The 24,542-nt window shown below is 44.1% G+C and overlaps 1 protein-coding gene across 1 annotated transcript; it reads left to right on the forward strand.

Annotated features, from left to right (window-relative positions):
* Positions 1-2,237: 2,237 nt before the first annotated feature.
* On the forward strand, positions 2,238-5,482 carry LOC129833988 (proton channel OTOP2-like). The gene is made up of 6 exons (XM_055898805.1): positions 2,238-2,721; positions 3,050-3,186; positions 3,312-3,370; positions 3,621-3,748; positions 4,016-4,887; positions 5,312-5,482. The coding sequence occupies exons 1-6, from the start codon at positions 2,265-2,267 to the stop codon at positions 5,480-5,482; spliced, it is 1,824 nt and encodes a 607-aa protein (XP_055754780.1). The 5' UTR covers positions 2,238-2,264.
* Positions 5,483-24,542: the final 19,060 nt, after the last annotated feature.

Below are 24,542 nucleotides of genomic sequence, written 5' to 3' on the forward strand. Positions count from 1 at the left end.
ATTGAGGTCCTGGATGGCAGGAAGCTTGGCCCCAGTGATGTACTGGGCCGTACGCACTGCCCTCTATAGTGCCTTGTGGTCGGAGGCCGAGCAGTTGCCATACCAGGCAGTGATGCAACCCGTCAGGATGCTCTCGATGGTGCAGCTGTAGAACCTTTTGAGGATCTGAGGACCCATGCCATATCTTTTCAGTCTCCTGAGGGGGAATAGGTTTTGTTGTGCCCTCTTCACGACTGTCTTGGTGTGCTTGGACCGTGTTAGTTTGTTGGTGATGTGGACACCAAGGAACTTGAAGCTCTCAACCTGCTCCACTCCAGCCCCGTCGATGAGAATGGGGGCGTACTCGGTCCTCCTTTTCCTGTAGTCCACAATCATCTCCTTTGTCTTGGATATTTATTTTTCATTTGTGTGTACTTAAATGAAGTAACTCATTATGTCTGACACTCTTATTGACCTGTTAGATAAATAATTCTGTCAAGTTCAGGAAACCAATTGCTTTTGATAAACTGAGCAAATAATACTGGGCACTGCAGCCTTTTCACACCATTAGTGTGTTTACCAGACTGCCACTCTAATGCGTTTGTATTGAGATTGTGTGGATGGCTGTAATCAAATCATAGAATGTCAAACTGACCAATTGGAACCCCATTCATAAGCATCCAATTTAAATTGATACTATCACAAGTAACCTAGTAGTCTGAGTCCCAGACTACTAGGTTACACAATCTCAACGTTCGCTGGATTTATGGTGGAGTTGCTCATTGGTTGTTGGAAATAACATTCATATTTTCCATGACAACATGTGGTGCCTTGGAAATAGTCAAAAACCAACATTTAGCTAGGCAAGTTGTTGTATTTTGACATTTTGTGGCTGGAATTGCAGTATGTATTTAGTATGAGAATTTAGACTTCAGCTAGCAACTTTGAACATACTGTTTTAGTCTGGACAAATAAAAAACGGTTGCTATACCAACGTGTTCTGTGGAGTTCCAATATTTGCATAATCATTGTGATTGGAGGATAGCTGTGAGGTTGATCGAATCAGGATCAAATCCTCTCATTAATGATAGAAGGTTTGAATTTGAAGTTGGAAGAAAGGCCAGTCTCTTTTGTACATGACATGGAGTACAAGGAGTGGATTAACTAAAGAGACGTGTACCCACAAAATCCATAAAATGTTACATTTTCCACAACAATGTATATGCTAATACATCCATCAATGCATTATAATAAGTACACCCAACTAATTACAGTTTCATCTTAAAAGTACAGAGAACGAAGCTATATCAAGTCCTGTCAACACATTGTAAAAAAAAAAGTATTGTGATAAATAAATACAAAATACTATTTCAACTGGACTTTTATCAGCATTTACAGTTGGGCTGATTTTAAAAATAAATGTTTATGAACTGCAAAGTGGATGTAATAACTACACCGTCATGTGAAATATTTCAGAAATGTCATCCACATATTTCATTAAATTGGCTAGGTTATTGTTAGATTGCAAACAAACTTGCCGCTGCGCGACAGTTTGTCTGTGCTGCAACACAGGCATTTTGAAAAACCACTTTTGAACCAGCACACCTGTATGGTGTGTAATGATTAATATATTATGAGGAAATTTGGGGATCCAGTATGGTATTTCCAGTTGACATTATGATTCACTGTGTTTTCAGACGTCAGTTTTGGCGTTGGGGAGTAGCCTACTGTTGTTCTAAGGAACAGTCAGTGCTGCTGTAGAAACAGTCTTATTAGACAGAAACTGAAAATCTACTCATTTTTTTTTAATAAAAAAATTATAAGTTGGTTTCCAGGAAACAAAACATACCTGACCTCATGTAGATAAAATACCAATGTGTGTTCGTAAATATGAACTGTGAGGATTTCTTTGTTAATTTCAATTTAATCAAACACTGGCATTGACCCGAATCAAGCAAGATAAACTCCTATTCGTTGAAGCATGGTGGACTGGCACTGCTTCTGATGATAAACAGGGAAATGATAAGAAACCTTTATATTGTCATATCACTGATGGGGTTGACATTGCTGATGAAATGAGGTTAGGAGCTGGGTTACGGGTAGGAGGGACCTCCTTATACAGGCAGAGCCCTTGAGTGGACGGATAGGTGTTCACACAACTCTGATCAGTACAGACATACTTTCTGAACTCATTAGATCTTCTACCTTTTGGATATGACATTTTGAACAGAGCGAGCTTGGATTGTAATAAACCACAAACAAACTGTGGACTAGCTCTTTACAGAATGAGAAACATCATTCACTTGACCTTTGGCTTCTTTTCATGTGAATCCAGCAAGATGACATCTGAAGCTGAGATGGCGGTTGAGGAGGGCTACATATCCCCCCCGCCCACCCTCCCCTCCACCCGGTGTTCCATCCACTTGGGAGTCCAGACGGGGAGTATAAGGAGGGGGAGCGACGTCCTCTCGACCAGCAGGGGCACGGTGAGGGAGAGGGGCCGTAACCGCAGCTGGCTACTCTCTAGCATCATCACGGTCAACGTCCTGATCCTAGGTATTGCTCTGGTCAGTGGCAGTGTCTTCAACAACGTCAAGATCAACGCCATCAATCTGCAGATCTTCCTTATCGTCCTCATCATCCTCACCACTGCCTGGATGCTGTACTACACCATCTACACATCCAGGGAAGATCATGCCGTGCTCTACAAGGATAGCCATGCCGGGCCTGTGTGGCTCAGGGGTAAGAGAAGACACTTCTGATCTTCTGGGTCTACAGCTGCTAAATTCCAGAGTTCCCAGTTGTTTGTTTTTATCCCGGGAAATCTGGGAAGTTTGTGGAATTTTGCAACCTTACCCTGTAGAATTCACTGTCTGTTAATACCACTGGATATGAATAATCTCTCTTTTGATTGGGGAAGAGTTCTATTCCAGGAGGATATAATTTACTATAACTAGACAAAGTTTTACATTCACCCATTGTCTTGAATGAGTGTGATTATTGAATGAGTGTGAGTGATTGAATGAGTGTGATTATTTCTAATTGGATTTCATTGTGTTTTTCTCTCTAGGTGGACTGGTGCTGTTTGGCTTATGCAGTCTGATTATGGACGTGTTTAAGATTGCTAACTACGTAGGCTACCTGCACTGTGACTCTGCTGTGAAGATAGTGTTCCCTGTCCTACAAGCTGTGTTCATACTTGTCCAGGTAAGAACACAAGTTCAGACATCTCAAATGGAGCTTCCATTAGGTGATATGACATTAAGGAAACCACTCAGGGATTTGGCTGGTGAGAAAAATGCAAGTATAGGTGATCATTGTATATTTTTCAGACATACTTCCTCTGGCTCCACGCTAAAGACTGTGTACAGCTACAACGGAACATAACTCGGTGAGCGTCACTAACTGCTACTGTATCACTGATTATTTATTTATTGATGTTGTAAATTGATGTTTGATTTGATGGTTGGACATTTAAACATTGCCGGTTGACCTTCAATTTCGCTTGGGAAACATGAAGTCTACTTTATTCTATTAAATTCTGTTCTGTTCTCTTCTATTCTATTCTTACAGAATAAAATAGTATTTAAAAATAGTTAGTATTCTCTTCTGTTCTGAACTCCTGTGTTTCCCTCTTGAAGCTGTGGGCTGATGTTGACTCTGTCTACCAATCTGATGTTGTGGATGGCAGCAGTCACAGAGGAGTCCCTACACCAGACTGTTGTTCCACCAGAGAACGGCAACAGCACACATTCCTATGACAGCAGAGGTAGTGAATATTGGGTTGTCAAATCTTCTCTCTAGAAAATCGAATGAAAAATGGTTAGGGTCAATTCCATTTCAATTCCGTATGTAAACTGAAATGGGAATTCCTTGTTTAAAGGAAGGATCAATAAAATAAAATACATTTTCAGTTTACTTTCTGAATTTACTGTATTTAAATAGAATTGCCCCCGACTATGAAATACAACAAACAACATAACAAAACATCACCTCACAAGTCAAACAATAAAGCTCATCTTTCATTTAATTTCAGCCTCTGGCGGATACAGCAGCTGTAACTGCAGCCACTCTTCCTGTGCCATCTTAGAGAAGGCCTATTACTACCTGTACCCCTTCAACATCGAGTACAGCCTGTTTGCCTCGGCCATGGCCTACGTCATGTGGAAGAACGTGGGCCGCCTGGTAGATGAGCACAACCACCACTCGCTCCATTTCCGCTTGAAGGACGTGCTGGTGGGGCCTGCGGTCGGGCTGGTCATGCTGGTGGCGGGCCTGGGAACCTTTGTCATCTACAAGGTGGACGTGGAGAAGGGGGACCCGGGGAAACGTGACACGGTGCTGATGATACACTACGTGATGAACACGGTGGCTGTGACGCTCATGTCCGTCTCGACCGTGGCTGGTTGCGCCATCTACCGGCTGGACCAGAGGGACCACGTGTCGGGGAAGAACCCCACACGGAGCCTGGATGTAGGCTTGCTGATCGGCGCCTCAATCGGACAGTTCACCATCTGTTATTTCACCATCGTGGCTGTGGTGGCAACGGGGGCCGAGGGCCACCTCAACGCTCTCAACCTGGCTGTCTCCCTGCTCACTGTGATCCAGCTCTGCCTGCAGAACATCTTCATCATCGAGGGCCTGCATCGCGAGCCCTTCCACGAAGACATGCACCAGGCCTCTGTATTCACAAACCCATACGTCCTTCAAGCCCAAGCCCATAGAGACATACACAACCTACCAGGGACATTCATGGAGACCAAGACGTCCCCGGCCCTCACAGTTCACAGTATGCATGTTGCTCCTTCTGCTCCTTCTGGCTCCCCCCTGCCTCAACGCCATAGGCTGACCTGGAAGAGGAGGGCCCTGAAGGAGATCTGTGCATTTCTGCTGCTCTGCAACATCCTTGTGAGTAGCCTACTGAGTACCCACCACTGTCCTTTTCAAAATGGCTCTTTTAAAGGGCTTGTTAACCTAGGATGTTGTCCTTTCATCCAAAACCGTTTGTGTTAAGTTTGGATGAAACGCCCTACCCACAGGGCACTCACTGGTTGAATCAACGTTGTTTCAATGAAATTACATTGAACCAACATGGAATAGACGTTGAATTGACGTCTGTGCCAGTGGGTAGGTACAGTAGGTCGAAAATAAACGGAAACTACTGAACCATCCCTTTAAATGCACTTTTTTTCCTGTTTGCCTAACTTGCTCATGAGCCAAAAGGCTCCCTAGGATTCGTGCAGTACAATACATCATAGTAGAGTATGATGGTAACTTGTATGTTTAAGGTGAAAGATTGGACTGAATATCTTTACTCTGTTTCCATTGACAGCTCTGGATCATGCCGGCGTTTGGCGCCCGCCCTCAGTTTGACAACACGATTGGAGCAGAGTTTTACGAGTTCACCATGTGGGCGGCTGTTGTGAATATCGGACTCCCCTTCGGAATCTTTTACCGTATGCACTCAGTCGCCAGCCTCTTTGAGGTCTTCCTAACCTCCTAAGCAGGCGAATTACAGAAACAATTCTGAAAATGTATAAAGATTATTTTTTTTACAATCTATGTCTTATTGTTTTAATTTGTTCTGTCCTGAGCACTGAAGCACATATAAAGGATAACATCATATAATACAATTTCATTTTTAATGAAATATGTCAATATCAGTGAGCTATTAAACTGTATAAATAGTTGTATATTAAATTATAATTGATGACTTTGTAATAAATTGCACATACATTTATGTAAACATTTTCTGGGATATGAGTCATTCTTCTTTGTGGCACACTGTAATACAACACAGACCAATCACTGGCACTACTTATTTTAACTATCTCATGAGTTTACAACAACTGTCTTACCCATCACACAACATATAACCTTTTATTACCCCATTGATTACAAACATGGTTAAAACTATCATTTTAGTCTGATGGATGCATATTTCTCCACCCCCGTCCCTCAAGTGTTTAGCAAAGCAAGTGGGGGAACGACCACGTTCTTGTTTGAATCCCAGGTTGCCCCTTTAATATTATGTACAGTGCACCCAAAACAGTATTTAACCAGTGCACCCAAAACAATATTTAACCAGTACACCCAAAACAATATTTAACCAGTGCACCCAAAACAATATTTAACCAGTACACCCAAAACAATATTTAACCAGTGCACCCAAAACAATATTTAACCAGTGCACCCAAAACAATATTTAACCAGTACACCCAAAACAATATTTAACCAGTACACCCAAAACGATATTTAACCAGTGCACCCAAAACAATATTTAACCAGTGCACCCAAAACAATATTTAACCAGTGCACCCAAAACAATATTTAACCAGTGCACCCAAAACAATATTTAACCAGTGCACCCAAAACAATATTTAACCAGTGCACCCAAAACAATATTTAACCAGTACACCCAAAACAATATTTAACCAGTGTTCCCTTCTCTGTATTACCAAAGTTATTCTGGTCTGGCTTCCTCTTTCTGTTCTGTCTACTCCAGATTCCACTGTATTACATAGCTCAACTAGCCTGGTCCCAGATCTGTTTGGGTTATATAGCTCAACTAGCCTGGTCCCAGATCTGTTTGGGTTATATAGCTCAACTTGCCTGGTCCCAGATCTGTTTGGGTTATATAGCTCAACTTGCCTGGTCCCAGATCTGTTTGGGTTATATAGCTCAACTTGCCTGGTCCCAGATCTGTTTGGGTTATATAGCTCAACTTGCCTGGTCCCAGATCTGTTTGGGTTATATAGCTCAACTTGCCTGGTCCCAGATCTGTTTGGGTTACATAGGTCAACTAGCCTGGTCCCAGATCTGTTTGGGTTATATAGCTCAACTAGCCTGGTCCCAGATCTGTTTGGGTTATACAGTGATCCCTCGCCACTTCGCGGTTCACTTATCGCGGATTCGCTATTTCGCGGATTTTCATAATGCATTTTTTATTTTTTTTTGGTGCATTGTGCTCTGCATTCTGATTCGCTAAAAACTCACTCCCGCTTCTTGTATCAAAACATGCTACGAATTGTGCTATCATTTTGTCGTCTCGTGCAGTTATGTGTACGTACATAAAACAGCTTGGCAAATTTACATTAAGTTGGCCAGGAAGGAAGGAAGGACTAACGCTTGGTCGCTTAGCAACCATGGTGCGAATGGCCACTGAACTTAAGCGAGTAGCTGAGGAATGGGACCCTTTGATGAGCCGTTCATTACAGTTCTCCAACGTAATCGATGGTGGCATGTCGGTGTACAAGGATCTTTTTGCAAAGAAGAAAAAAGAGCGACAACAGCTGCCTATCACTATGCTCTTCTCCCGAACAAACACACCTGCACCGCGGGCTTCAGAAGAAGAGAACACTGCAGAGCGCAGTCAGGATGCAGCGGCCCAGTCTGAAGAGCAGTGAAACGGCCTACACGTGAGTCACTGTATTTGTATACATGTAATAGTTGCTAATTGTAAAAAAAAAAGAAGTTTTCTATTTCGCGGATTTCACTTATCGCGGGTCATTTTCGGAACGTAACCCCCGCGATAAACGAGGGATTACTGTATAGCTCAACTAGCCTGGTCCCAGATCTGTTTGGGTTACATAGGTCAACTAGCCTGGTCCCAGATCTGTTTGGGTTATATAGCTCAACTAGCCTGGTCCCAGATCTGTTTGGGTTATATAGCTCAACTTGCCTGGTCCCAGATCTGTTTGGGTTATATAGCTCAACTTGCCTGGTCCCAGATCTGTTTGGGTTATATAGCTCAACTTGCCTGGTCCCAGATCTGTTTGGGTTATATAGCTCAACTTGCCTGGTCCCAGATCTGTTTGGGTTATATAGCTCAACTAGCCTGGTCCCAGATCTGTTTGGGTTATATAGCTCAACTAGCCTGGTCCCAGATCTGTTTGGGTTATATTGCTCAACTAGCCTGGTCCCAGATCTGTTTGGGTTATATAGCTCAACTAGCCTGGTCCCAGATCTGTTTGGGTTATATAGCTCAACTAGCCTGGTCCCAGATCTGTTTGGGTTATATAGCTCAACTTGCCTGGTCCCAGATCTGTTTGGGTTATATAGCTCAACTAGCCTGGTCCCAGATCTGTTTGGGTTATATAGCTCAACTAGCCTGGTCCCAGATCTGTTTGGGTTATATTGCTCAACTAGCCTGGTCCCAGATCTGTTTGGGTTATATAGCTCAACTAGCCTGGTCCCAGATCTGTTTGGGTTATATAGCTCAACTAGCCTGGTCCCAGATCTGTTTGGGTTATATAGCTCAACTTGCCTGGTCCCAGATCTGTTTGGGTTATATAGCTCAACTAGCCTGGTCCCAGATCTGTTTGGGTTATATAGCTCAACTAGCCTGGTCCCAGATCTGTTTGGGTTATATAGCTCAACTTGCCTGGTCCCAGATCTGTTTGGGTTATATAGCTCAACTAGCCAGGTCCCAGATCTGTTTGGGTTATATAGCTCAACTAGCCTGGTCCCAGATCTGTTTGGGTTATATAGCTCAACTTGCCTGGTCCCAGATCTGTTTGGGTTATATAGCTCAACTAGCCTGGTCCCAGATCTGTTTGGGTTATATAGCTCAACTAGCCTGGTCCCAGATCTTGTCAAAGTTAGTGGCAAAGCGGCAGATAGACAATTCACACAGCTTTGCCAAGTTGGCAACTATCTTCTCAACTATCTGCACCAGACATCAACCTGCATCAGTTCCTCTTCTCAACTATCTGCACCAGACATCAACCTGCATTAGTTCCTCTTCTCAACTATCTGCACCAGACAACAACCTGCATTAGTTCCTCTTCTCAACTATCTGCACCAGACATCAACCTGCATTACTTCCTCTTCTCAACTATCTGCACCAGACATCAACCTGCATTAGTTCCTCTTCTCAACAATCTGCACCAGACAACAACCTGCATTAGTTCCTCTTCTCAACTATCTGCACCAGACAACAACCTGCATTAGTTCCTCTTCTCAACTATCTGCACCAGACATCAACCTGCATTACTTCCTCTTCTCAACTATCTGCACCAGACATCAACCTGCATCAGTTCCTCTTCTCAACTATCTGCACCAGACAACAACCTGCATTAGTTCCTCTTCTAAACTATCTGCACCAGACATCAACCTGCATTAGTTCCTCTTCTCAACTATCTGCACCAGACATCAACCTGCATTAGTTCCTCTTCTCAACTATCTGCACCAGACAACAACCTGCATCAGTTCCTCTTCTCAACTATCTGCACCAGACATCAACCTGCATTAGTTCCTCTTCTCAACTATCTGCACCAGACAACAACCTGCATTAGTTCCTCTTCTAAACTATCTGCACCAGACAACCACCTGCATCAGTTCCTCTTCTCAACTATCTGCACCAGACATCAACCTGCATTAGTTCCTCTTCTCAACTATCTGCACCAGACATCAACCTGCATTAGTTCCTCTTCTCAACTATCTGCACCAGACAACAACCTGCATTAGCTCCTCTTCTCAACTATCTGCACCAGACATCAACCTGCATCAGTTCCTCTTCTCAACTATCTGCAGCAGACAACAACCTGCATTAGTTCCTCTTCTCAACTATCTGCACCAGACATCAACCTGCATTAGTTCCTCTTCTCAACTATCTGCACCAGACAACAACCTGCATTAGTTCCTCTTCTCAACTATCTGCACCAGACAACAACCTGCATTAGTTCCTCTTCTCAACTATCTGCACCAGACATCAACCTGCATTAGTTCCTCTTCTCAACTATCTGCACCAGACATCAACCTGCATTAGTTCCTCTTCTCAACTATCTACACCAGACATCAACCTGCATCAGTTCCTCTTCTCAACTATCTGCACCAGACATCAACCTGCATTAGCTCCTCTTCTCAACTATCTGCAGCAGACAACAACCTGCATTAGTTCCTCTTCTCAACTATCTGCACCAGACAACAACCTGCATTAGCTCCTCTTCTCAACTATCTGCACCAGACATCAACCTGCATTAGTTCCTCTTCTCAACTATCTGCACCAGACATCAACCTGCATTAGTTCCTCTTCTCAACTATCTGCACCAGACAACAACCTGCATTAGCTCCTCTTCTCAACTATCTGCACCAGACATCAACCTGCATCAGTTCCTCTTCTCAACTATCTGCAGCAGACAACAACCTGCATTAGTTCCTCTTCTCAACTATCTGCACCAGACATCAACCTGCATTAGTTCCTCTTCTCAACTATCTGCACCAGACAACAACCTGCATTAGTTCCTCTTCTCAACTATCTGCACCAGACAACAACCTGCATTAGTTCCTCTTCTCAACTATCTGCACCAGACATCAACCTGCATTAGTTCCTCTTCTCAACTATCTGCACCAGACATCAACCTGCATTAGTTCCTCTTCTCAACTATCTACACCAGACATCAACCTGCATCAGTTCCTCTTCTCAACTATCTGCACCAGACATCAACCTGCATTAGCTCCTCTTCTCAACTATCTGCAGCAGACAACAACCTGCATTAGTTCCTCTTCTCAACTATCTGCACCAGACATCAACCTGCATTAGTTCCTCTTCTCAACTATCTGCAGCAGACAACAACCTGCATTAGTTCCTCTTCTCAACTATCTGCACCAGACATCAACCTGCATTAGTTCCTCTTCTCAACTATCTGCACCAGACATCAACCTGCATTAGTTCCTCTTCTCAACTATCTGCACCAGACATCAACCTGCATCAGTTCCTCTTCTCAACTATCTGCACCAGACATCAACCTGCATTAGTTCCTCTTCTCAACTATCTGCAGCAGACATCAACCTGCATTAGTTCCTCTTAACTATCTTCACCAGACAACAACCTGCATTAGTTCCTCTTCTCAACTATCTGCAGCAGACATCAACCTGCATTAGTTCCTCTTCTCAACTATCTGCACCAGACATCAACCTGCATTAGTTCCTCTTCTCAACTATCTGCACCAGACATCAACCTGCATTAGTTCCTCTTCTCAACTATCTGCACCAGACAACAACCTGCATTAGTTCCTCTTCTCAACTATCTGCACCAGACAACAACCTGCATTAGTTCCTCTTCTCAACTATCTGCACCAGACATCAACCTGCATTAGTTCCTCTTCTCAACTATCTGCACCAGACAACAACCTGCATTAGTTCCTCTTAACTATCTTCACCAGACAACAACCTGCATTAGTTCCTCTTCTCAACTATCTGCAGCAGACATCAACCTGCATTAGTTCCTCTTCTCAACTATCTGCACCAGACATCAACCTGCATTAGTTCCTCTTCTCAACTATCTGCACCAGACATCAACCTGCATTAGTTCCTCTTCTCAACTATCTGCACCAGACATCAACCTGCATTAGTGCCTCTTCTCAACTATCTGCACCAGACATCAACCTGCATTAGTTCCTCTTCTCAACTATCTGCACCAGACAACAACCTGCATTTGTTCCTCTTCTCAACTATCTGCACCAGACAACAACCTGCATCAGTTCCTCTTCTCAATTATCTGCACCAGACAACAACCTGCATTAGTTCCTCTTCTCAACTATCTGCACTGTAGAAGCTCTGTAGAAGCCTGGGTCTGTACTTTGTCAATGGTAGGTCTTTGGGGAGATTCACCTACTGCTCACCTCTTGGCCACAGTACAGTAGATTATATGATCACAGACATTGACCCCTTCTCTCTCAGCTCATTCACTGTCAAGCCACTAACACTTCTGTCTGATCACAGCCAAATTACGTTGTTCCTCAAAAGAACAGACATGGAAACAACCACACATTCACAGCCCAGTAAGCTGTACAACATCAGAAATTCATACAGATGGGCCCAAAACAGCACAGAAGAATACCAGAAAGCAACTTGAAATTGGAAAAAACTAAAAAAAATCTAAAAAAGAGGAATTAGCGATACAAAATGGTGACATATGGACAACCCATTTTAAAACACTCTACAACACCGTTCAAATTGACACAAACGCAGAACAACGCCAAATACATGAGAAGTTGAATGGATTAGAAAAAGCTATTGATTGGATCAAAATCCACTGGACTCCCCAATTACTGACCAGGAGCTCTATAAGAAACTTCAGGCTCTCAAATTTAAAAAAGCATGCAAACCTGATGGCATCCTAAATGAGATGCTCAAACTCACTAGTGCAAAATTTCAATTGGCTATATTAAAACTGTTTAATTTGATCCTGAGTGTAGGTTATTTCTCTGGCATCTGGAATCAAGGACTCATAACCCCAATCTTTAAAAACGGAGACAAATTTGACCTTAACAATTACAGAGGCATTTGTGTGAACAGTAACCCAGGGGAGGTTTTCTGTAGTATTATAAATGTAAGAGTTCTAAACTTCCTTAAAAAAAGCACAATGTCTTGAGTAAAAGCCAAATTGGATTTATACCAAAACATCACACAACTGATCATCACCAAAATAATACCAAAATATACGCTTGCTTTATCGACTTCCAAAAAGCATTTGATTATATTTGGCATACAGGACTGTTCTACAAAGTTATTGAAAGTGGTGTAGGGGGTAAAACATATGACATAATTAAATCAATGTATACTGGCAATACGTGCAGCATTAAAATTGGCAAGAAAATAACATAATTCTTTAACCAGGGGCGGGGCCTTCGTCAGGATTGTAATCTGAGCCCTGCACTCTTCAATATTTACATCAACGAATTGGCCACTATTCTAGAAACATCCTCAGCCCCTGGTGTTAGTCTCCACAATTCAGAGGTTAAATGCCTACTCTTCACAGATGACCTATGCATGCTGTCACCCACAGCACATGGCTTACAGCAGAGCCTGGACCTGCTAGAGCAGTACTGCCAGACCTGGGCCCTGGCAGTAAACCCCAAAAATACTAAAATAATGATTTTCCAGAGAAGATCCAGATCTCAGAGAATTAGACCAAAGTTCTCAATTGGTACAAAATATATAGAGTACTGCACATACTACAATTACTTAGGTTTAAAAATAAGCTAAACTGGACACCTTAATGAGGCAGTGAATGAACTGAGAGAGAAAGCACGCAGGGCATTCTACGCCATTAAAAAGCAAATTCAAATTGGTATACCTATTAAAATTTGGCTAAAACTAATTGAATATGTCATTGAACCAATTGCACTTTTGGCAGCGAGGTGTGGGGTCCACTTGCAAAACAAGATTTCATCAAATGGGACAAACACCCCATTGAAACCCTGCATGCAGAGTTCTGTAAGATTATCCTACATGTCCAGAGGAAAACTACAAACAATGCATGCAGGGCAGAATTAGGCCAATATCCACTAATAATAAAAACTCAAAAAAGAGCAATTAAGTTTTGGAAACATCTAAAATACAGTGACCCCCTCTCATATCACTACCAAGACCTGCAATGCCAAGAGCTGAGCAAAGAAAAGAGTCCCCTCATCCAGCTGGTCCTGGGGCTCACAAACCTGTTCTACTAACACACTGAAGCCTCAGGACCAGAACATCCAATCAATCAGGATAAACCAAATTACAACACAGTCAAAACAAAACTACATTGCTTATTGGGAAACACAAGCACAAACACAAAGCAAAATGCAGTGCTATCTGGCCCTAAATCGACAGTACACTGTGGCTAAATATTTGACCATGGTTACTGATCAAAACCTTAGAAAAACCTTGACAAAATACAGGCTCAATGAGCACAGCCTTGCCATTGAGAAGGGTAGACACAGGAAAACCTGGCTCCCTGTAGAGGAAAGGCTGTGCAACCACTGCACCACAGCAGAACCTGAGATGGAAATGCATTTCCTGACAAAATGTCAAAAATATAAAACAATTAGACAGTGACATTTCCCCAAATTTGAAACCCTTATTCAAGGTTTGAAAGACCTCTCTGATGAGAGTAGGCTACCAGTCCTGTTGGGGAAGGACGCAGAGAGCTGTGGGTTGGCAGCGCACTACATTGCTGCCTGCCATAAGTTGAGGGACAGTGTCTGACAAACCAATCAACCTGCACATGTCCTCTACTGTATGCTTATTGTTATTGTTGAATGTATGGTTATTTTGACACTTGGTTATTGTTGTTACTGTTGTCCCATTGACAATTTTGATTCTCATTTTAATTTTTATATTGTAAATATCCAAAATAAGCTTTGGCAAGATGTACATTGTTACGTCATGCCAATAAAGCGAATTGAATTGAGAAAAAAAGAGAGAGTAGAGAGAGCTTCCTAACCTAACTGGACTGGGAGGTCCAGCTTGCACTCTTGTGCCAGTCAGTTGGTTAGGGAATGCCTTACAGGTGTGCTGATTTGTAATCCTGCACAGCTGTGTTGGGTGTGCAGAGTTTTGGCGCTGTCTTCGGCTGGCCTGGTGCTGAAGGTAGTGCAGCCTTCCACAGTGCGGAACTGAGTGCCGCTGTCCACAGTGCTGCAGTCAGTGTCTCTGTCCATGGTGCTGAAGTGAGTGCACCTGTCTACTATGCTGAGGTGGGTGGCTCTGTCCATGGTGCACACACCTATGCCCATGCCTCTCACGGTGCCACAGGGCCCTCAAGCATAGTACGGTGTTGTTATTGTCGAAGCGTGCATGAAATGCATTGAGTTTGTCTGGAAGAGAGGCATCATTGGGTAGAACATGGCTGGGTCTTTATTTGTAATTTGTAATGGACTGTAGCCCCTGCCAAACGCGGTGGGCATCGGAGCCTGTGTAGTATGATTCCACCTTATACCTATATTTTTAATTTTGTTAGTTTAATGACTCTGTGGAGGTCGTAGCGGGACTTCTTGTTCCTGTCCTCAGCCGTAGCCTCAGGGTTGCCTGCGAAAGCCTTGTGTGCTGTAGCCCTGTACTTTAGCTTAGCGCCAACCTCAGAGTTAATACAAGGCTTCTGATCGGGGAAGCAGCAAACCTTCATAATGTAAACAGTGTCGCAGATGCATTTCCTTATGAAGCCGGTGACGGAGGAGCTCGTCGATGTTGTCGGCGGAGTATCTGAACATATTTCAATCAGTGCAAACAAAGCAGTCCTGTAGCATAATCTCTTATTCTGATTACCATTTCTCAACGGTGCGAGTCACAGGTACTTCCTGTTTGAGCTTCTGCTTGAAAACAGGAAGCAGGAGTACGGAGTAATGATCTGATTTGACGAATGGCGGACAAGGAAGGGCCTTGTATGCTTGCTAGTTGGTAGAGTAACAGTGGTCTAGGAGATGTGTTGATGGAAGTTGGGCATAACGTGTCATAGTGACACTGAATTAAATCACCGGCGACAAGGAAGGCAGCCTCCGTATGTACGTTATCCTGCTTGTTTATTGCCTAGTACAGTTTGTTAAGTGCCATCTTGTTATATTTCCTGTCCTGAGGTGGAATGTTTACAGCAGTCGTGATAACAGCTCAAACCCCATTCAGGAGGTGGAAGGGTTGGCATTTGACCATCAGGTATTCCAAGACAGGTGAGAGATGAGTCGAGACTACCCCTGCACATGAGTCAGCACATAATTTGTTGTTGATGAAGAGGCAAACTCCTCCCCCTCTCGATTTCCCTGACTCTACTGTCTTATATGCTCGTTGAATGGATAATCCATCGAGTTGGATAGCCATGGCAGGTATCTTTTCCGAAAGCCATGTTTCAGAAAAGCATTGAATATTTCAGTTACGAAAGTCCCGTTGGTAGCAAATCCGCGTATAGAGGTCATACATCTTATTATCAAGTTGGGCAATAAAATGGAGGGAGGAGGTGGCCGGTTTGACCTTCATCTTGATCTCGTCAGGAATCCCCCTCTCCTGCCTCTGTAGCGCTGGTGTTTATTTTGGGTTGGAATTACAGAAAGAGCCCAGGGCAGATGAGTCGAAGTCGAAGTTAAAGTTGAAGCCAGAATTGGGGTAAGTAACTACAGATCTGATGTTCAGAAGTTCTTGTCGGTTATAACAAATGATAGTGTATACATTTTGTGAAAATAAATTAAGATAAATGCCAAAAGAAACACAAAATAGCAGAGTTGGGTCGGAGTTCGCTAAACAGCAGCAACAGCGCCATCTTTATTTCAGAAGCCACCCGTAAGGCTCTGTGAAATAGGGAAATATCTATGTGCTATTATTAACAGCAACAATTGAGTTGATTCCCATGTTTTTCACCTTTCCAGTCATGTTTCGTCAGTGATTACTTCAAGGAAGGGACAACTTCCAAATCATACATCATACATACATCATCATCTACACGTCTATCACTCCAGTGTTAATCTGCTAAATTGTAATTACTTCGCTACTATGGCCTATTTATTGCCTTACCTCCTCATGCCATTTGCACACACTGTATATCGACTTTCTTTTTCTCTATTGTGTTATTGACTGCATGTTTGTTTATCCCATGTGTAACTCTGTGTTGTTTGTGTCGCACTGCTTTGCTTTATCTTGGCCAGGTCGCAGTTGTAAATGAGAACTTGTTCTCAACTGGCCACCTGGTTAAATACAGGGGAAATAAGGTAAAGGAGGATGACCTTTTAAGGAACATGATTGGGGCAGATGGTTAGACAGCACTGCCATCTATGGTCCAAATGAAGAACAGAAAAAAGTACAACTAAGCTCTGGATCAGAAAATGATTCTTCTGGTCCTTTGAAATGCAGTATGACTGTAATGAAATAAAGGAATTAAACGGCTTTACCGCTTTCCTTTATGAAACATTTATAATATAGTATTATACAGTATAATTCAAGAAAAAAATACTACTTTAGACATCAAGCACAGTATTTACAGTCGACAATGCTGATTGTAGAATGATATTGTTCTAAATGTCTTATTTATTTATTGAACCTTTATTTAACTAGGCAAGTCAGTTAAGAACAAATTCTTATTTACAATGACGGCCTACCAAAAGGCAAAAGGCCTCCTGCGGGGATGAGGGCTGGGATTAAAAATTCAAAATAAAATACAAATATAGGACAAAACACACATCACAACAAGAGAGACACAACAACACTACATAAAGAGAGACATAAGACATAAGACATAACAATACATCATGCAAAGCAGCCACAACTGTCAGTAGAGTGTCCATGATTGAGTCTTTGAATGAAGAGATGGAGATAAATTGGTCCAGTTTGAGTGTTTGTTGCAGCTCGTTCCTGTCGCTAGCTGCAGCGAACTGAAAAGACAAGCGACCCAGGGATGTGTGTGCTTTGGGGACCTTTAACAGAATGTGACTGGCAGAACGGGTGTTATATGTGGAGGATGAGGGCTGCAGTAGATATCTCAGATAAGGGGGAGTGAGGCCTAAGAGGGTTTTATAAATAAGCATCAACCAGTGGGTCTTCAAATCAAATCAAAGTTTATTTGTCACGTGCGCCGAATACAACAGGTGTAGACCTTACAGTGAAATGCTTACCTACAGGCTCTAACCAACAGTGCAATTTAAAAAAAAAATTATAAAAAGGTGTTAGTAAAGAAATAATAACAACAGTAAAAAGACAGTGAATAACAGTAGCGAGGCTATATACAGTAGCGAGGCTACATACAGTAGCGAGGCTATAACAGTAGCGAGGCTATAACAGTAGCGAGGCTATAACAGTAGCGAGGCTATAACAGTAGCGAGGCTACATACAGTAGCGAGGCTATAACAGTAGCGAGGCTATAACAGTAGCGAGGCTATAACAGTAGCGAGGCTATAACAGTAGCGAGGCTATAACAGTAGCGAGGCTACATACAGTAGCGAGGCTATAACAGTAACGAGGCTATATACAGTAGCGAGGCTATAACAGTAGCGAGGCTACATACAGTAGCGAGGCTATAACAGTAGCGAGGCTATAACAGTAGCGAGGCTACATACAGTAGCGAGGCTATAACAGTAGCGAGGCTATAACAGTAGCGAGGCTACATACAGTAGCGAGGCTATAACAGTAGCGAGGCTATAACAGTAGCGAGGCTACATACAGTAGCGAGGTTATATACACTAGCGAGGCTATAACAGTAGCGAGGCTATAACAGTAGCGAGGCTATAACAGTAGCGAGGCTACATACAGTAGCGAGGCTATAACAGTAGCGAGGCTATAACAGTAGCGAGGCTATATACAGTAGCGAGGCTATAACAGTAGCGAGGCTACATACAGTAGCGAGGCTATAACAGTAGCGAGGCTATAACAGTAGCGAGGCTACATACAGTAGCGAGGCTATAACAGTAGCGAGGCTATATACAGTAGCGAGGCTATAACAGTAGCGAGGCTACATACAGTAGCGAGGCTACATACAGTAGCGAGGCTATATACAGTAGCGAGGCTATAACAGTAGCGAGGCTACATACAGTAGCGAGGCTATAACAGTAGCGAGGCTATAACAGTAGCGAGGCTACATACAGTAGCGAGGCTATAACAGTAGCGAGGCTATATACAGTAGCGAGGCTATAACAGTAGCGAGGCTACATACAGTAGCGAGGCTATAACAGTAGCGAGGCTATAACAGTAGCGAGGCTACATACAGTAGCGAGGCTACATACAGTAGCGAGGCTATAACAGTAGCGAGGCTATAACAGTAGCGAGGCTACATACAGTAGCGAGGCTATATACACTAGCGAGGCTATAACAGTAGCGAGGCTATAACAGTAGCGAGGCTATAACAGTAGCGAGGCTACATACAGTAGCGAGGCTATAACAGTAGCGAGGCTATAACAGTAGCGAGGCTACATACAGTAGCGAGGCTATAACAGTAGCGAGGCTATAACAGTAGCGAGGCTATAACAGTAGCGAGGCTACATACAGTAGCGAGGCTATAACAGTAGCGAGGCTATATACAGTAGCGAGGCTATAACAGTAGCGAGGCTACATACAGTAGCGAGGCTATAACAGTAGCGAGGCTACATACAGTAGCGAGGCTACATACAGTAGCGAGGCTATAACAGTAGCGAGGCTATAACAGTAGCGAGGCTACATACAGTAGCGAGGCTATATACACTAGCGAGGCTATAACAGTAGCGAGGCTATAACAGTAGCGAGGCTATAACAGTAGCGAGGCTACATACAGTAGCGAGGCTATAACAGTAGCGAGGCTATAACAGTAGCGAGGCTACATACAGTAGCGAGGCTATAACAGTAGCGAGGCTATAACAGTAGCGAGGCTATAACAGTAGCGAGGCTATAACAGTAGCGAGGCTATAACAGTAGCGAGGCTACATACAGTAGCGAGGCTATAACAGTAGCGAGGCTATATACAGTAGCGAGGCTATAACAGTAGCGAGGCTATAACAGTAGCGAGGCTATATACAGTAGCGAGGCTATAACAGTAGCGAGGCTATAACAGTAGCGAGGCTATAACAGTAGCGAGGCTATAACAGTAGCGAGGCTATAACAGTAGCGAGGCTATAACAGTAGCGAGGCTATAACAGTAGCGAGGCTACATACAGTAGCGAGGCTATAACAGTAGCGAGGCTATATACAGTAGCGAGGCTATAACAGTAGCGAGGCTACATACAGTAGCGAGGCTATAACAGTAGCGAGGCTACATACAGTAGCGAGGCTACATACAGTAGCGAGGCTATAACAGTAGCGAGGCTATAACAGTAGCGAGGCTACATACAGTAGCGAGGCTATATACACTAGCGAGGCTATAACAGTAGCGAGGCTATAACAGTAGCGAGGCTATAACAGTAGCGAGGCTACATACAGTAGCGAGGCTATAACAGTAGCGAGGCTATAACAGTAGCGAGGCTACATACAGTAGCGAGGCTATAACAGTAGCGAGGCTATAACAGTAGCGAGGCTATAACAGTAGCGAGGCTATAACAGTAGCGAGGCTATAACAGTAGCGAGGCTACATACAGTAGCGAGGCTACATACAGTAGCGAGGCTATAACAGTAGCGAGGCTATAACAGTAGCGAGGCTACATACAGTAGCGAGGCTATATACACTAGCGAGGCTATAACAGTAGCGAGGCTACATACAGTAGCGAGGCTATAACAGTAGCGAGGCTATAACAGTAGCGAGGCTATAACAGTAGCGAGGCTATAACAGTAGCGAGGCTACATACAGTAGCGAGGCTATAACAGTAGCGAGGCTATAACAGTAGCGAGGCTACATACAGTAGCGAGGCTATAACAGTAGCGAGGCTATAACAGTAGCGAGGCTATAACAGTAGCGAGGCTATAACAGTAGCGAGGCTATAACAGTAGCGAGGCTACATACAGTAGCGAGGCTACATACAGTAGCGAGGCTATAACAGTAGCGAGGCTATAACAGTAGCGAGGCTACATACAGTAGCGAGGCTATATACACTAGCGAGGCTATAACAGTAGCGAGGCTATAACAGTAGCGAGGCTATAACAGTAGCGAGGCTACATACAGTAGCGAGGCTATAACAGTAGCGAGGCTATAACAGTAGCGAGGCTACATACAGTAGCGAGGCTACATACAGTAGCGAGGCTATAACAGTAGCGAGGCTATAACAGTAGCGAGGCTACATACAGTAGCGAGGCTATATACACTAGCGAGGCTATAACAGTAGCGAGGCTATAACAGTAGCGAGGCTATAACACTAGCGAGGCTATATACAGTAGCGAGGCTATAACAGTAGCGAGGCTATAACAGTAGCGAGGCTACATACAGTAGCGAGGCTATAACAGTAGCGAGGCTATAACAGTAGCGAGGCTACATACAGTAGCGAGGCTATAACAGTAGCGAGGCTATAACAGTAGCGAGGCTATAACAGTAGCGAGGCTATAACAGTAGCGAGGCTATAACAGTAGCGAGGCTACATACAGTAGCGAGGCTATAACAGTAGCGAGGCTATATACAGTAGCGAGGCTATAACAGTAGCGAGGCTATAACAGTAGCGAGGCTATATACAGTAGCGAGGCTATAACAGTAGCGAGGCTATAACAGTAGCGAGGCTATAACAGTAGCGAGGCTATAACAGTAGCGAGGCTATAACAGTAGCGAGGCTATAACAGTAGCGAGGCTATAACAGTAGCGAGGCTACATACAGTAGCGAGGCTATAACAGTAGCGAGGCTATATACAGTAGCGAGGCTATAACAGTAGCGAGGCTACATACAGTAGCGAGGCTATAACAGTAGCGAGGCTATAACAGTAGCGAGGCTACATACAGTAGCGAGGCTACATACAGTAGCGAGGCTATAACAGTAGCGAGGCTATAACAGTAGCGAGGCTATAACAGTAGCGAGGCTACATACAGTAGCGAGGCTATATACACTAGCGAGGCTATAACAGTAGCGAGGCTATAACAGTAGCGAGGCTATAACAGTAGCGAGGCTACATACAGTAGCGAGGCTATAACAGTAGCGAGGCTATAACAGTAGCGAGGCTACATACAGTAGCGAGGCTATATACACTAGCGAGGCTATAACAGTAGCGAGGCTACATACAGTAGCGAGGCTATAACAGTAGCGAGGCTATAACAGTAGCGAGGCTATAACAGTAGCGAGGCTACATACAGTAGCGAGGCTATAACAGTAGCGAGGCTATAACAGTAGCGAGGCTACATACAGTAGCGAGGCTATAACAGTAGCGAGGCTATAACAGTAGCGAGGCTATAACAGTAGCGAGGCTATAACAGTAGCGAGGCTATAACAGTAGCGAGGCTACATACAGTAGCGAGGCTACATACAGTAGCGAGGCTACATACAGTAGCGAGGCTATAACAGTAGCGAGGCTATAACAGTAGCGAGGCTACATACAGTAGCGAGGCTATATACACTAGCGAGGCTATAACAGTAGCGAGGCTATAACAGTAGCGAGGCTACATACAGTAGCGAGGCTATAACAGTAGCGAGGCTATATACAGTAGCGAGGCTACATACAGTAGCGAGGCTACATACAGTAGCGAGGCTATAACAGTAGCGAGGCTATAACAGTAGCGAGGCTACATACAGTAGCGAGGCTATATACACTAGCGAGGCTATAACAGTAGCGAGGCTATAACAGTAGCGAGGCTATAACAGTAGCGAGGCTACATACAGTAGCGAGGCTATAACAGTAGCGAGGCTATAACAGTAGCGAGGCTATATACAGTAGCGAGGCTATAACAGTAGCGAGGCTACATACAGTAGCGAGGCTATAACAGTAGCGAGGCTATAACAGTAGCGAGGCTACATACAGTAGCGAGGCTATAACAGTAGCGAGGCTATATACAGTAGCGAGGCTATAACAGTAGCGAGGCTACATACAGTAGCGAGGCTATAACAGTAGCGAGGCTATATACAGTAGCGAGGCTATAACAGTAGCGAGGCTACATACAGTAGCGAGGCTATAACAGTAGCGAGGCTATATACAGTAGCGAGGCTACATACAGTAGCGAGGCTACATACAGTAGCGAGGCTATAACAGTAGCGAGGCTATAACAGTAGCGAGGCTATAACAGTAGCGAGGCTATAACAGTAGCGAGGCTATAACAGTAGCGAGGCTACATACAGTAGCGAGGCTATAACAGTAGCGAGGCTATATACAGTAGCGAGGCTATAACAGTAGCGAGGCTACATACAGTAGCGAGGCTATAACAGTAGCGAGGCTATAACAGTAGCGAGGCTACATACAGTAGCGAGGCTACATACAGTAGCGAGGCTATAACAGTAGCGAGGCTATAACAGTAGCGAGGCTACATACAGTAGCGAGGCTATATACACTAGCGAGGCTATAACAGTAGCGAGGCTATAACAGTAGCGAGGCTATAACAGTAGCGAGGCTACATACAGTAGCGAGGCTATAACAGTAGCGAGGCTATAACAGTAGCGAGGCTACATACAGTAGCGAGGCTATAACAGTAGCGAGGCTATAACAGTAGCGAGGCTATAACAGTAGCGAGGCTATAACAGTAGCGAGGCTACATACAGTAGCGAGGCTATAACAGTAGCGAGGCTATAACAGTAGCGAGGCTACATACAGTAGCGAGGCTACATACACTAGCGAGGCTATAACAGTAGCGAGGCTATAACAGTAGCGAGGCTATAACAGTAGCGAGGCTATATACAGTAGCGAGGCTATAACAGTAGCGAGGCTACATACAGTAGCGAGGCTATAACAGTAGCGAGGCTATAACAGTAGCGAGGCTACATACAGTAGCGAGGCTATAACAGTAGCGAGGCTATATACAGTAGCGAGGCTATAACAGTAGCGAGGCTACATACAGTAGCGAGGCTATAACAGTAGCGAGGCTATATACAGTAGCGAGGCTATAACAGTAGCGAGGCTACATACAGTAGCGAGGCTATAACAGTAGCGAGGCTATATACAGTAGCGAGGCTACATACAGTAGCGAGGCTACATACAGTAGCGAGGCTATAACAGTAGCGAGGCTATAACAGTAGCGAGGCTATAACAGTAGCGAGGCTATAACAGTAGCGAGGCTACATACAGTAGCGAGGCTATAACAGTAGCGAGGCTATATACAGTAGCGAGGCTATAACAGTAGCGAGGCTACATACAGTAGCGAGGCTATAACAGTAGCGAGACTATAACAGTAGCGAGGCTACATACAGTAGCGAGGCTACATACAGTAGCTAGGCTATAACAGTAGCGAGGCTATAACAGTAGCGAGGCTACATACAGTAGCGAGGCTATATACACTAGCGAGGCTATAACAGTAGCGAGGCTATAACAGTAGCGAGGCTATAACAGTAGCGAGGCTACATACAGTAGCGAGGCTATAACAGTAGCGAGGCTATAACAGTAGCGAGGCTATATACAGTAGCGAGGCTATAACAGTAGCGAGGCTACATACAGTAGCGAGGCTATAACAGTAGCGAGGCTATAACAGTAGCGAGGCTACATACAGTAGCGAGGCTATAACAGTAGCGAGGCTATATACAGTAGCGAGGCTATAACAGTAGCGAGGCTATAACAGTAGCGAGGCTACATACAGTAGCGAGGCTATAACAGTAGCGAGGCTATATACAGTAGCGAGGCTATAACAGTAGCGAGGCTACATACAGTAGCGAGGCTACATACAGTAGCGAGGCTATATACAGTAGCGAGGCTATAACAGTAGCGAGGCTACATACAGTAGCGAGGCTATAACAGTAGCGAGGCTATAACAGTAGCGAGGCTACATACAGTAGCGAGGCTATAACAGTAGCGAGGCTATATACAGTAGCGAGGCTATAACAGTAGCGAGGCTACATACAGTAGCGAGGCTATAACAGTAGCGAGGCTATAACAGTAGCGAGGCTACATACAGTAGCGAGGCTACATACAGTAGCGAGGCTATAACAGTAGCGAGGCTATAACAGTAGCGAGGCTACATACAGTAGCGAGGCTATATACACTAGCGAGGCTATAACAGTAGCGAGGCTATAACAGTAGCGAGGCTATAACAGTAGCGAGGCTACATACAGTAGCGAGGCTATAACAGTAGCGAGGCTATAACAGTAGCGAGGCTACATACAGTAGCGAGGCTATAACAGTAGCGAGGCTATAACAGTAGCGAGGCTATAACAGTAGCGAGGCTACATACAGTAGCGAGGCTATAACAGTAGCGAGGCTATATACAGTAGCGAGGCTATAACAGTAGCGAGGCTACATACAGTAGCGAGGCTATAACAGTAGCGAGGCTACATACAGTAGCGAGGCTACATACAGTAGCGAGGCTA

Source organism: Salvelinus fontinalis, chromosome 34 (genome assembly GCF_029448725.1).
Source record: "Salvelinus fontinalis isolate EN_2023a chromosome 34, ASM2944872v1, whole genome shotgun sequence".
In the NCBI taxonomy this organism is placed as follows: domain Eukaryota; kingdom Metazoa; phylum Chordata; class Actinopteri; order Salmoniformes; family Salmonidae; genus Salvelinus; species Salvelinus fontinalis.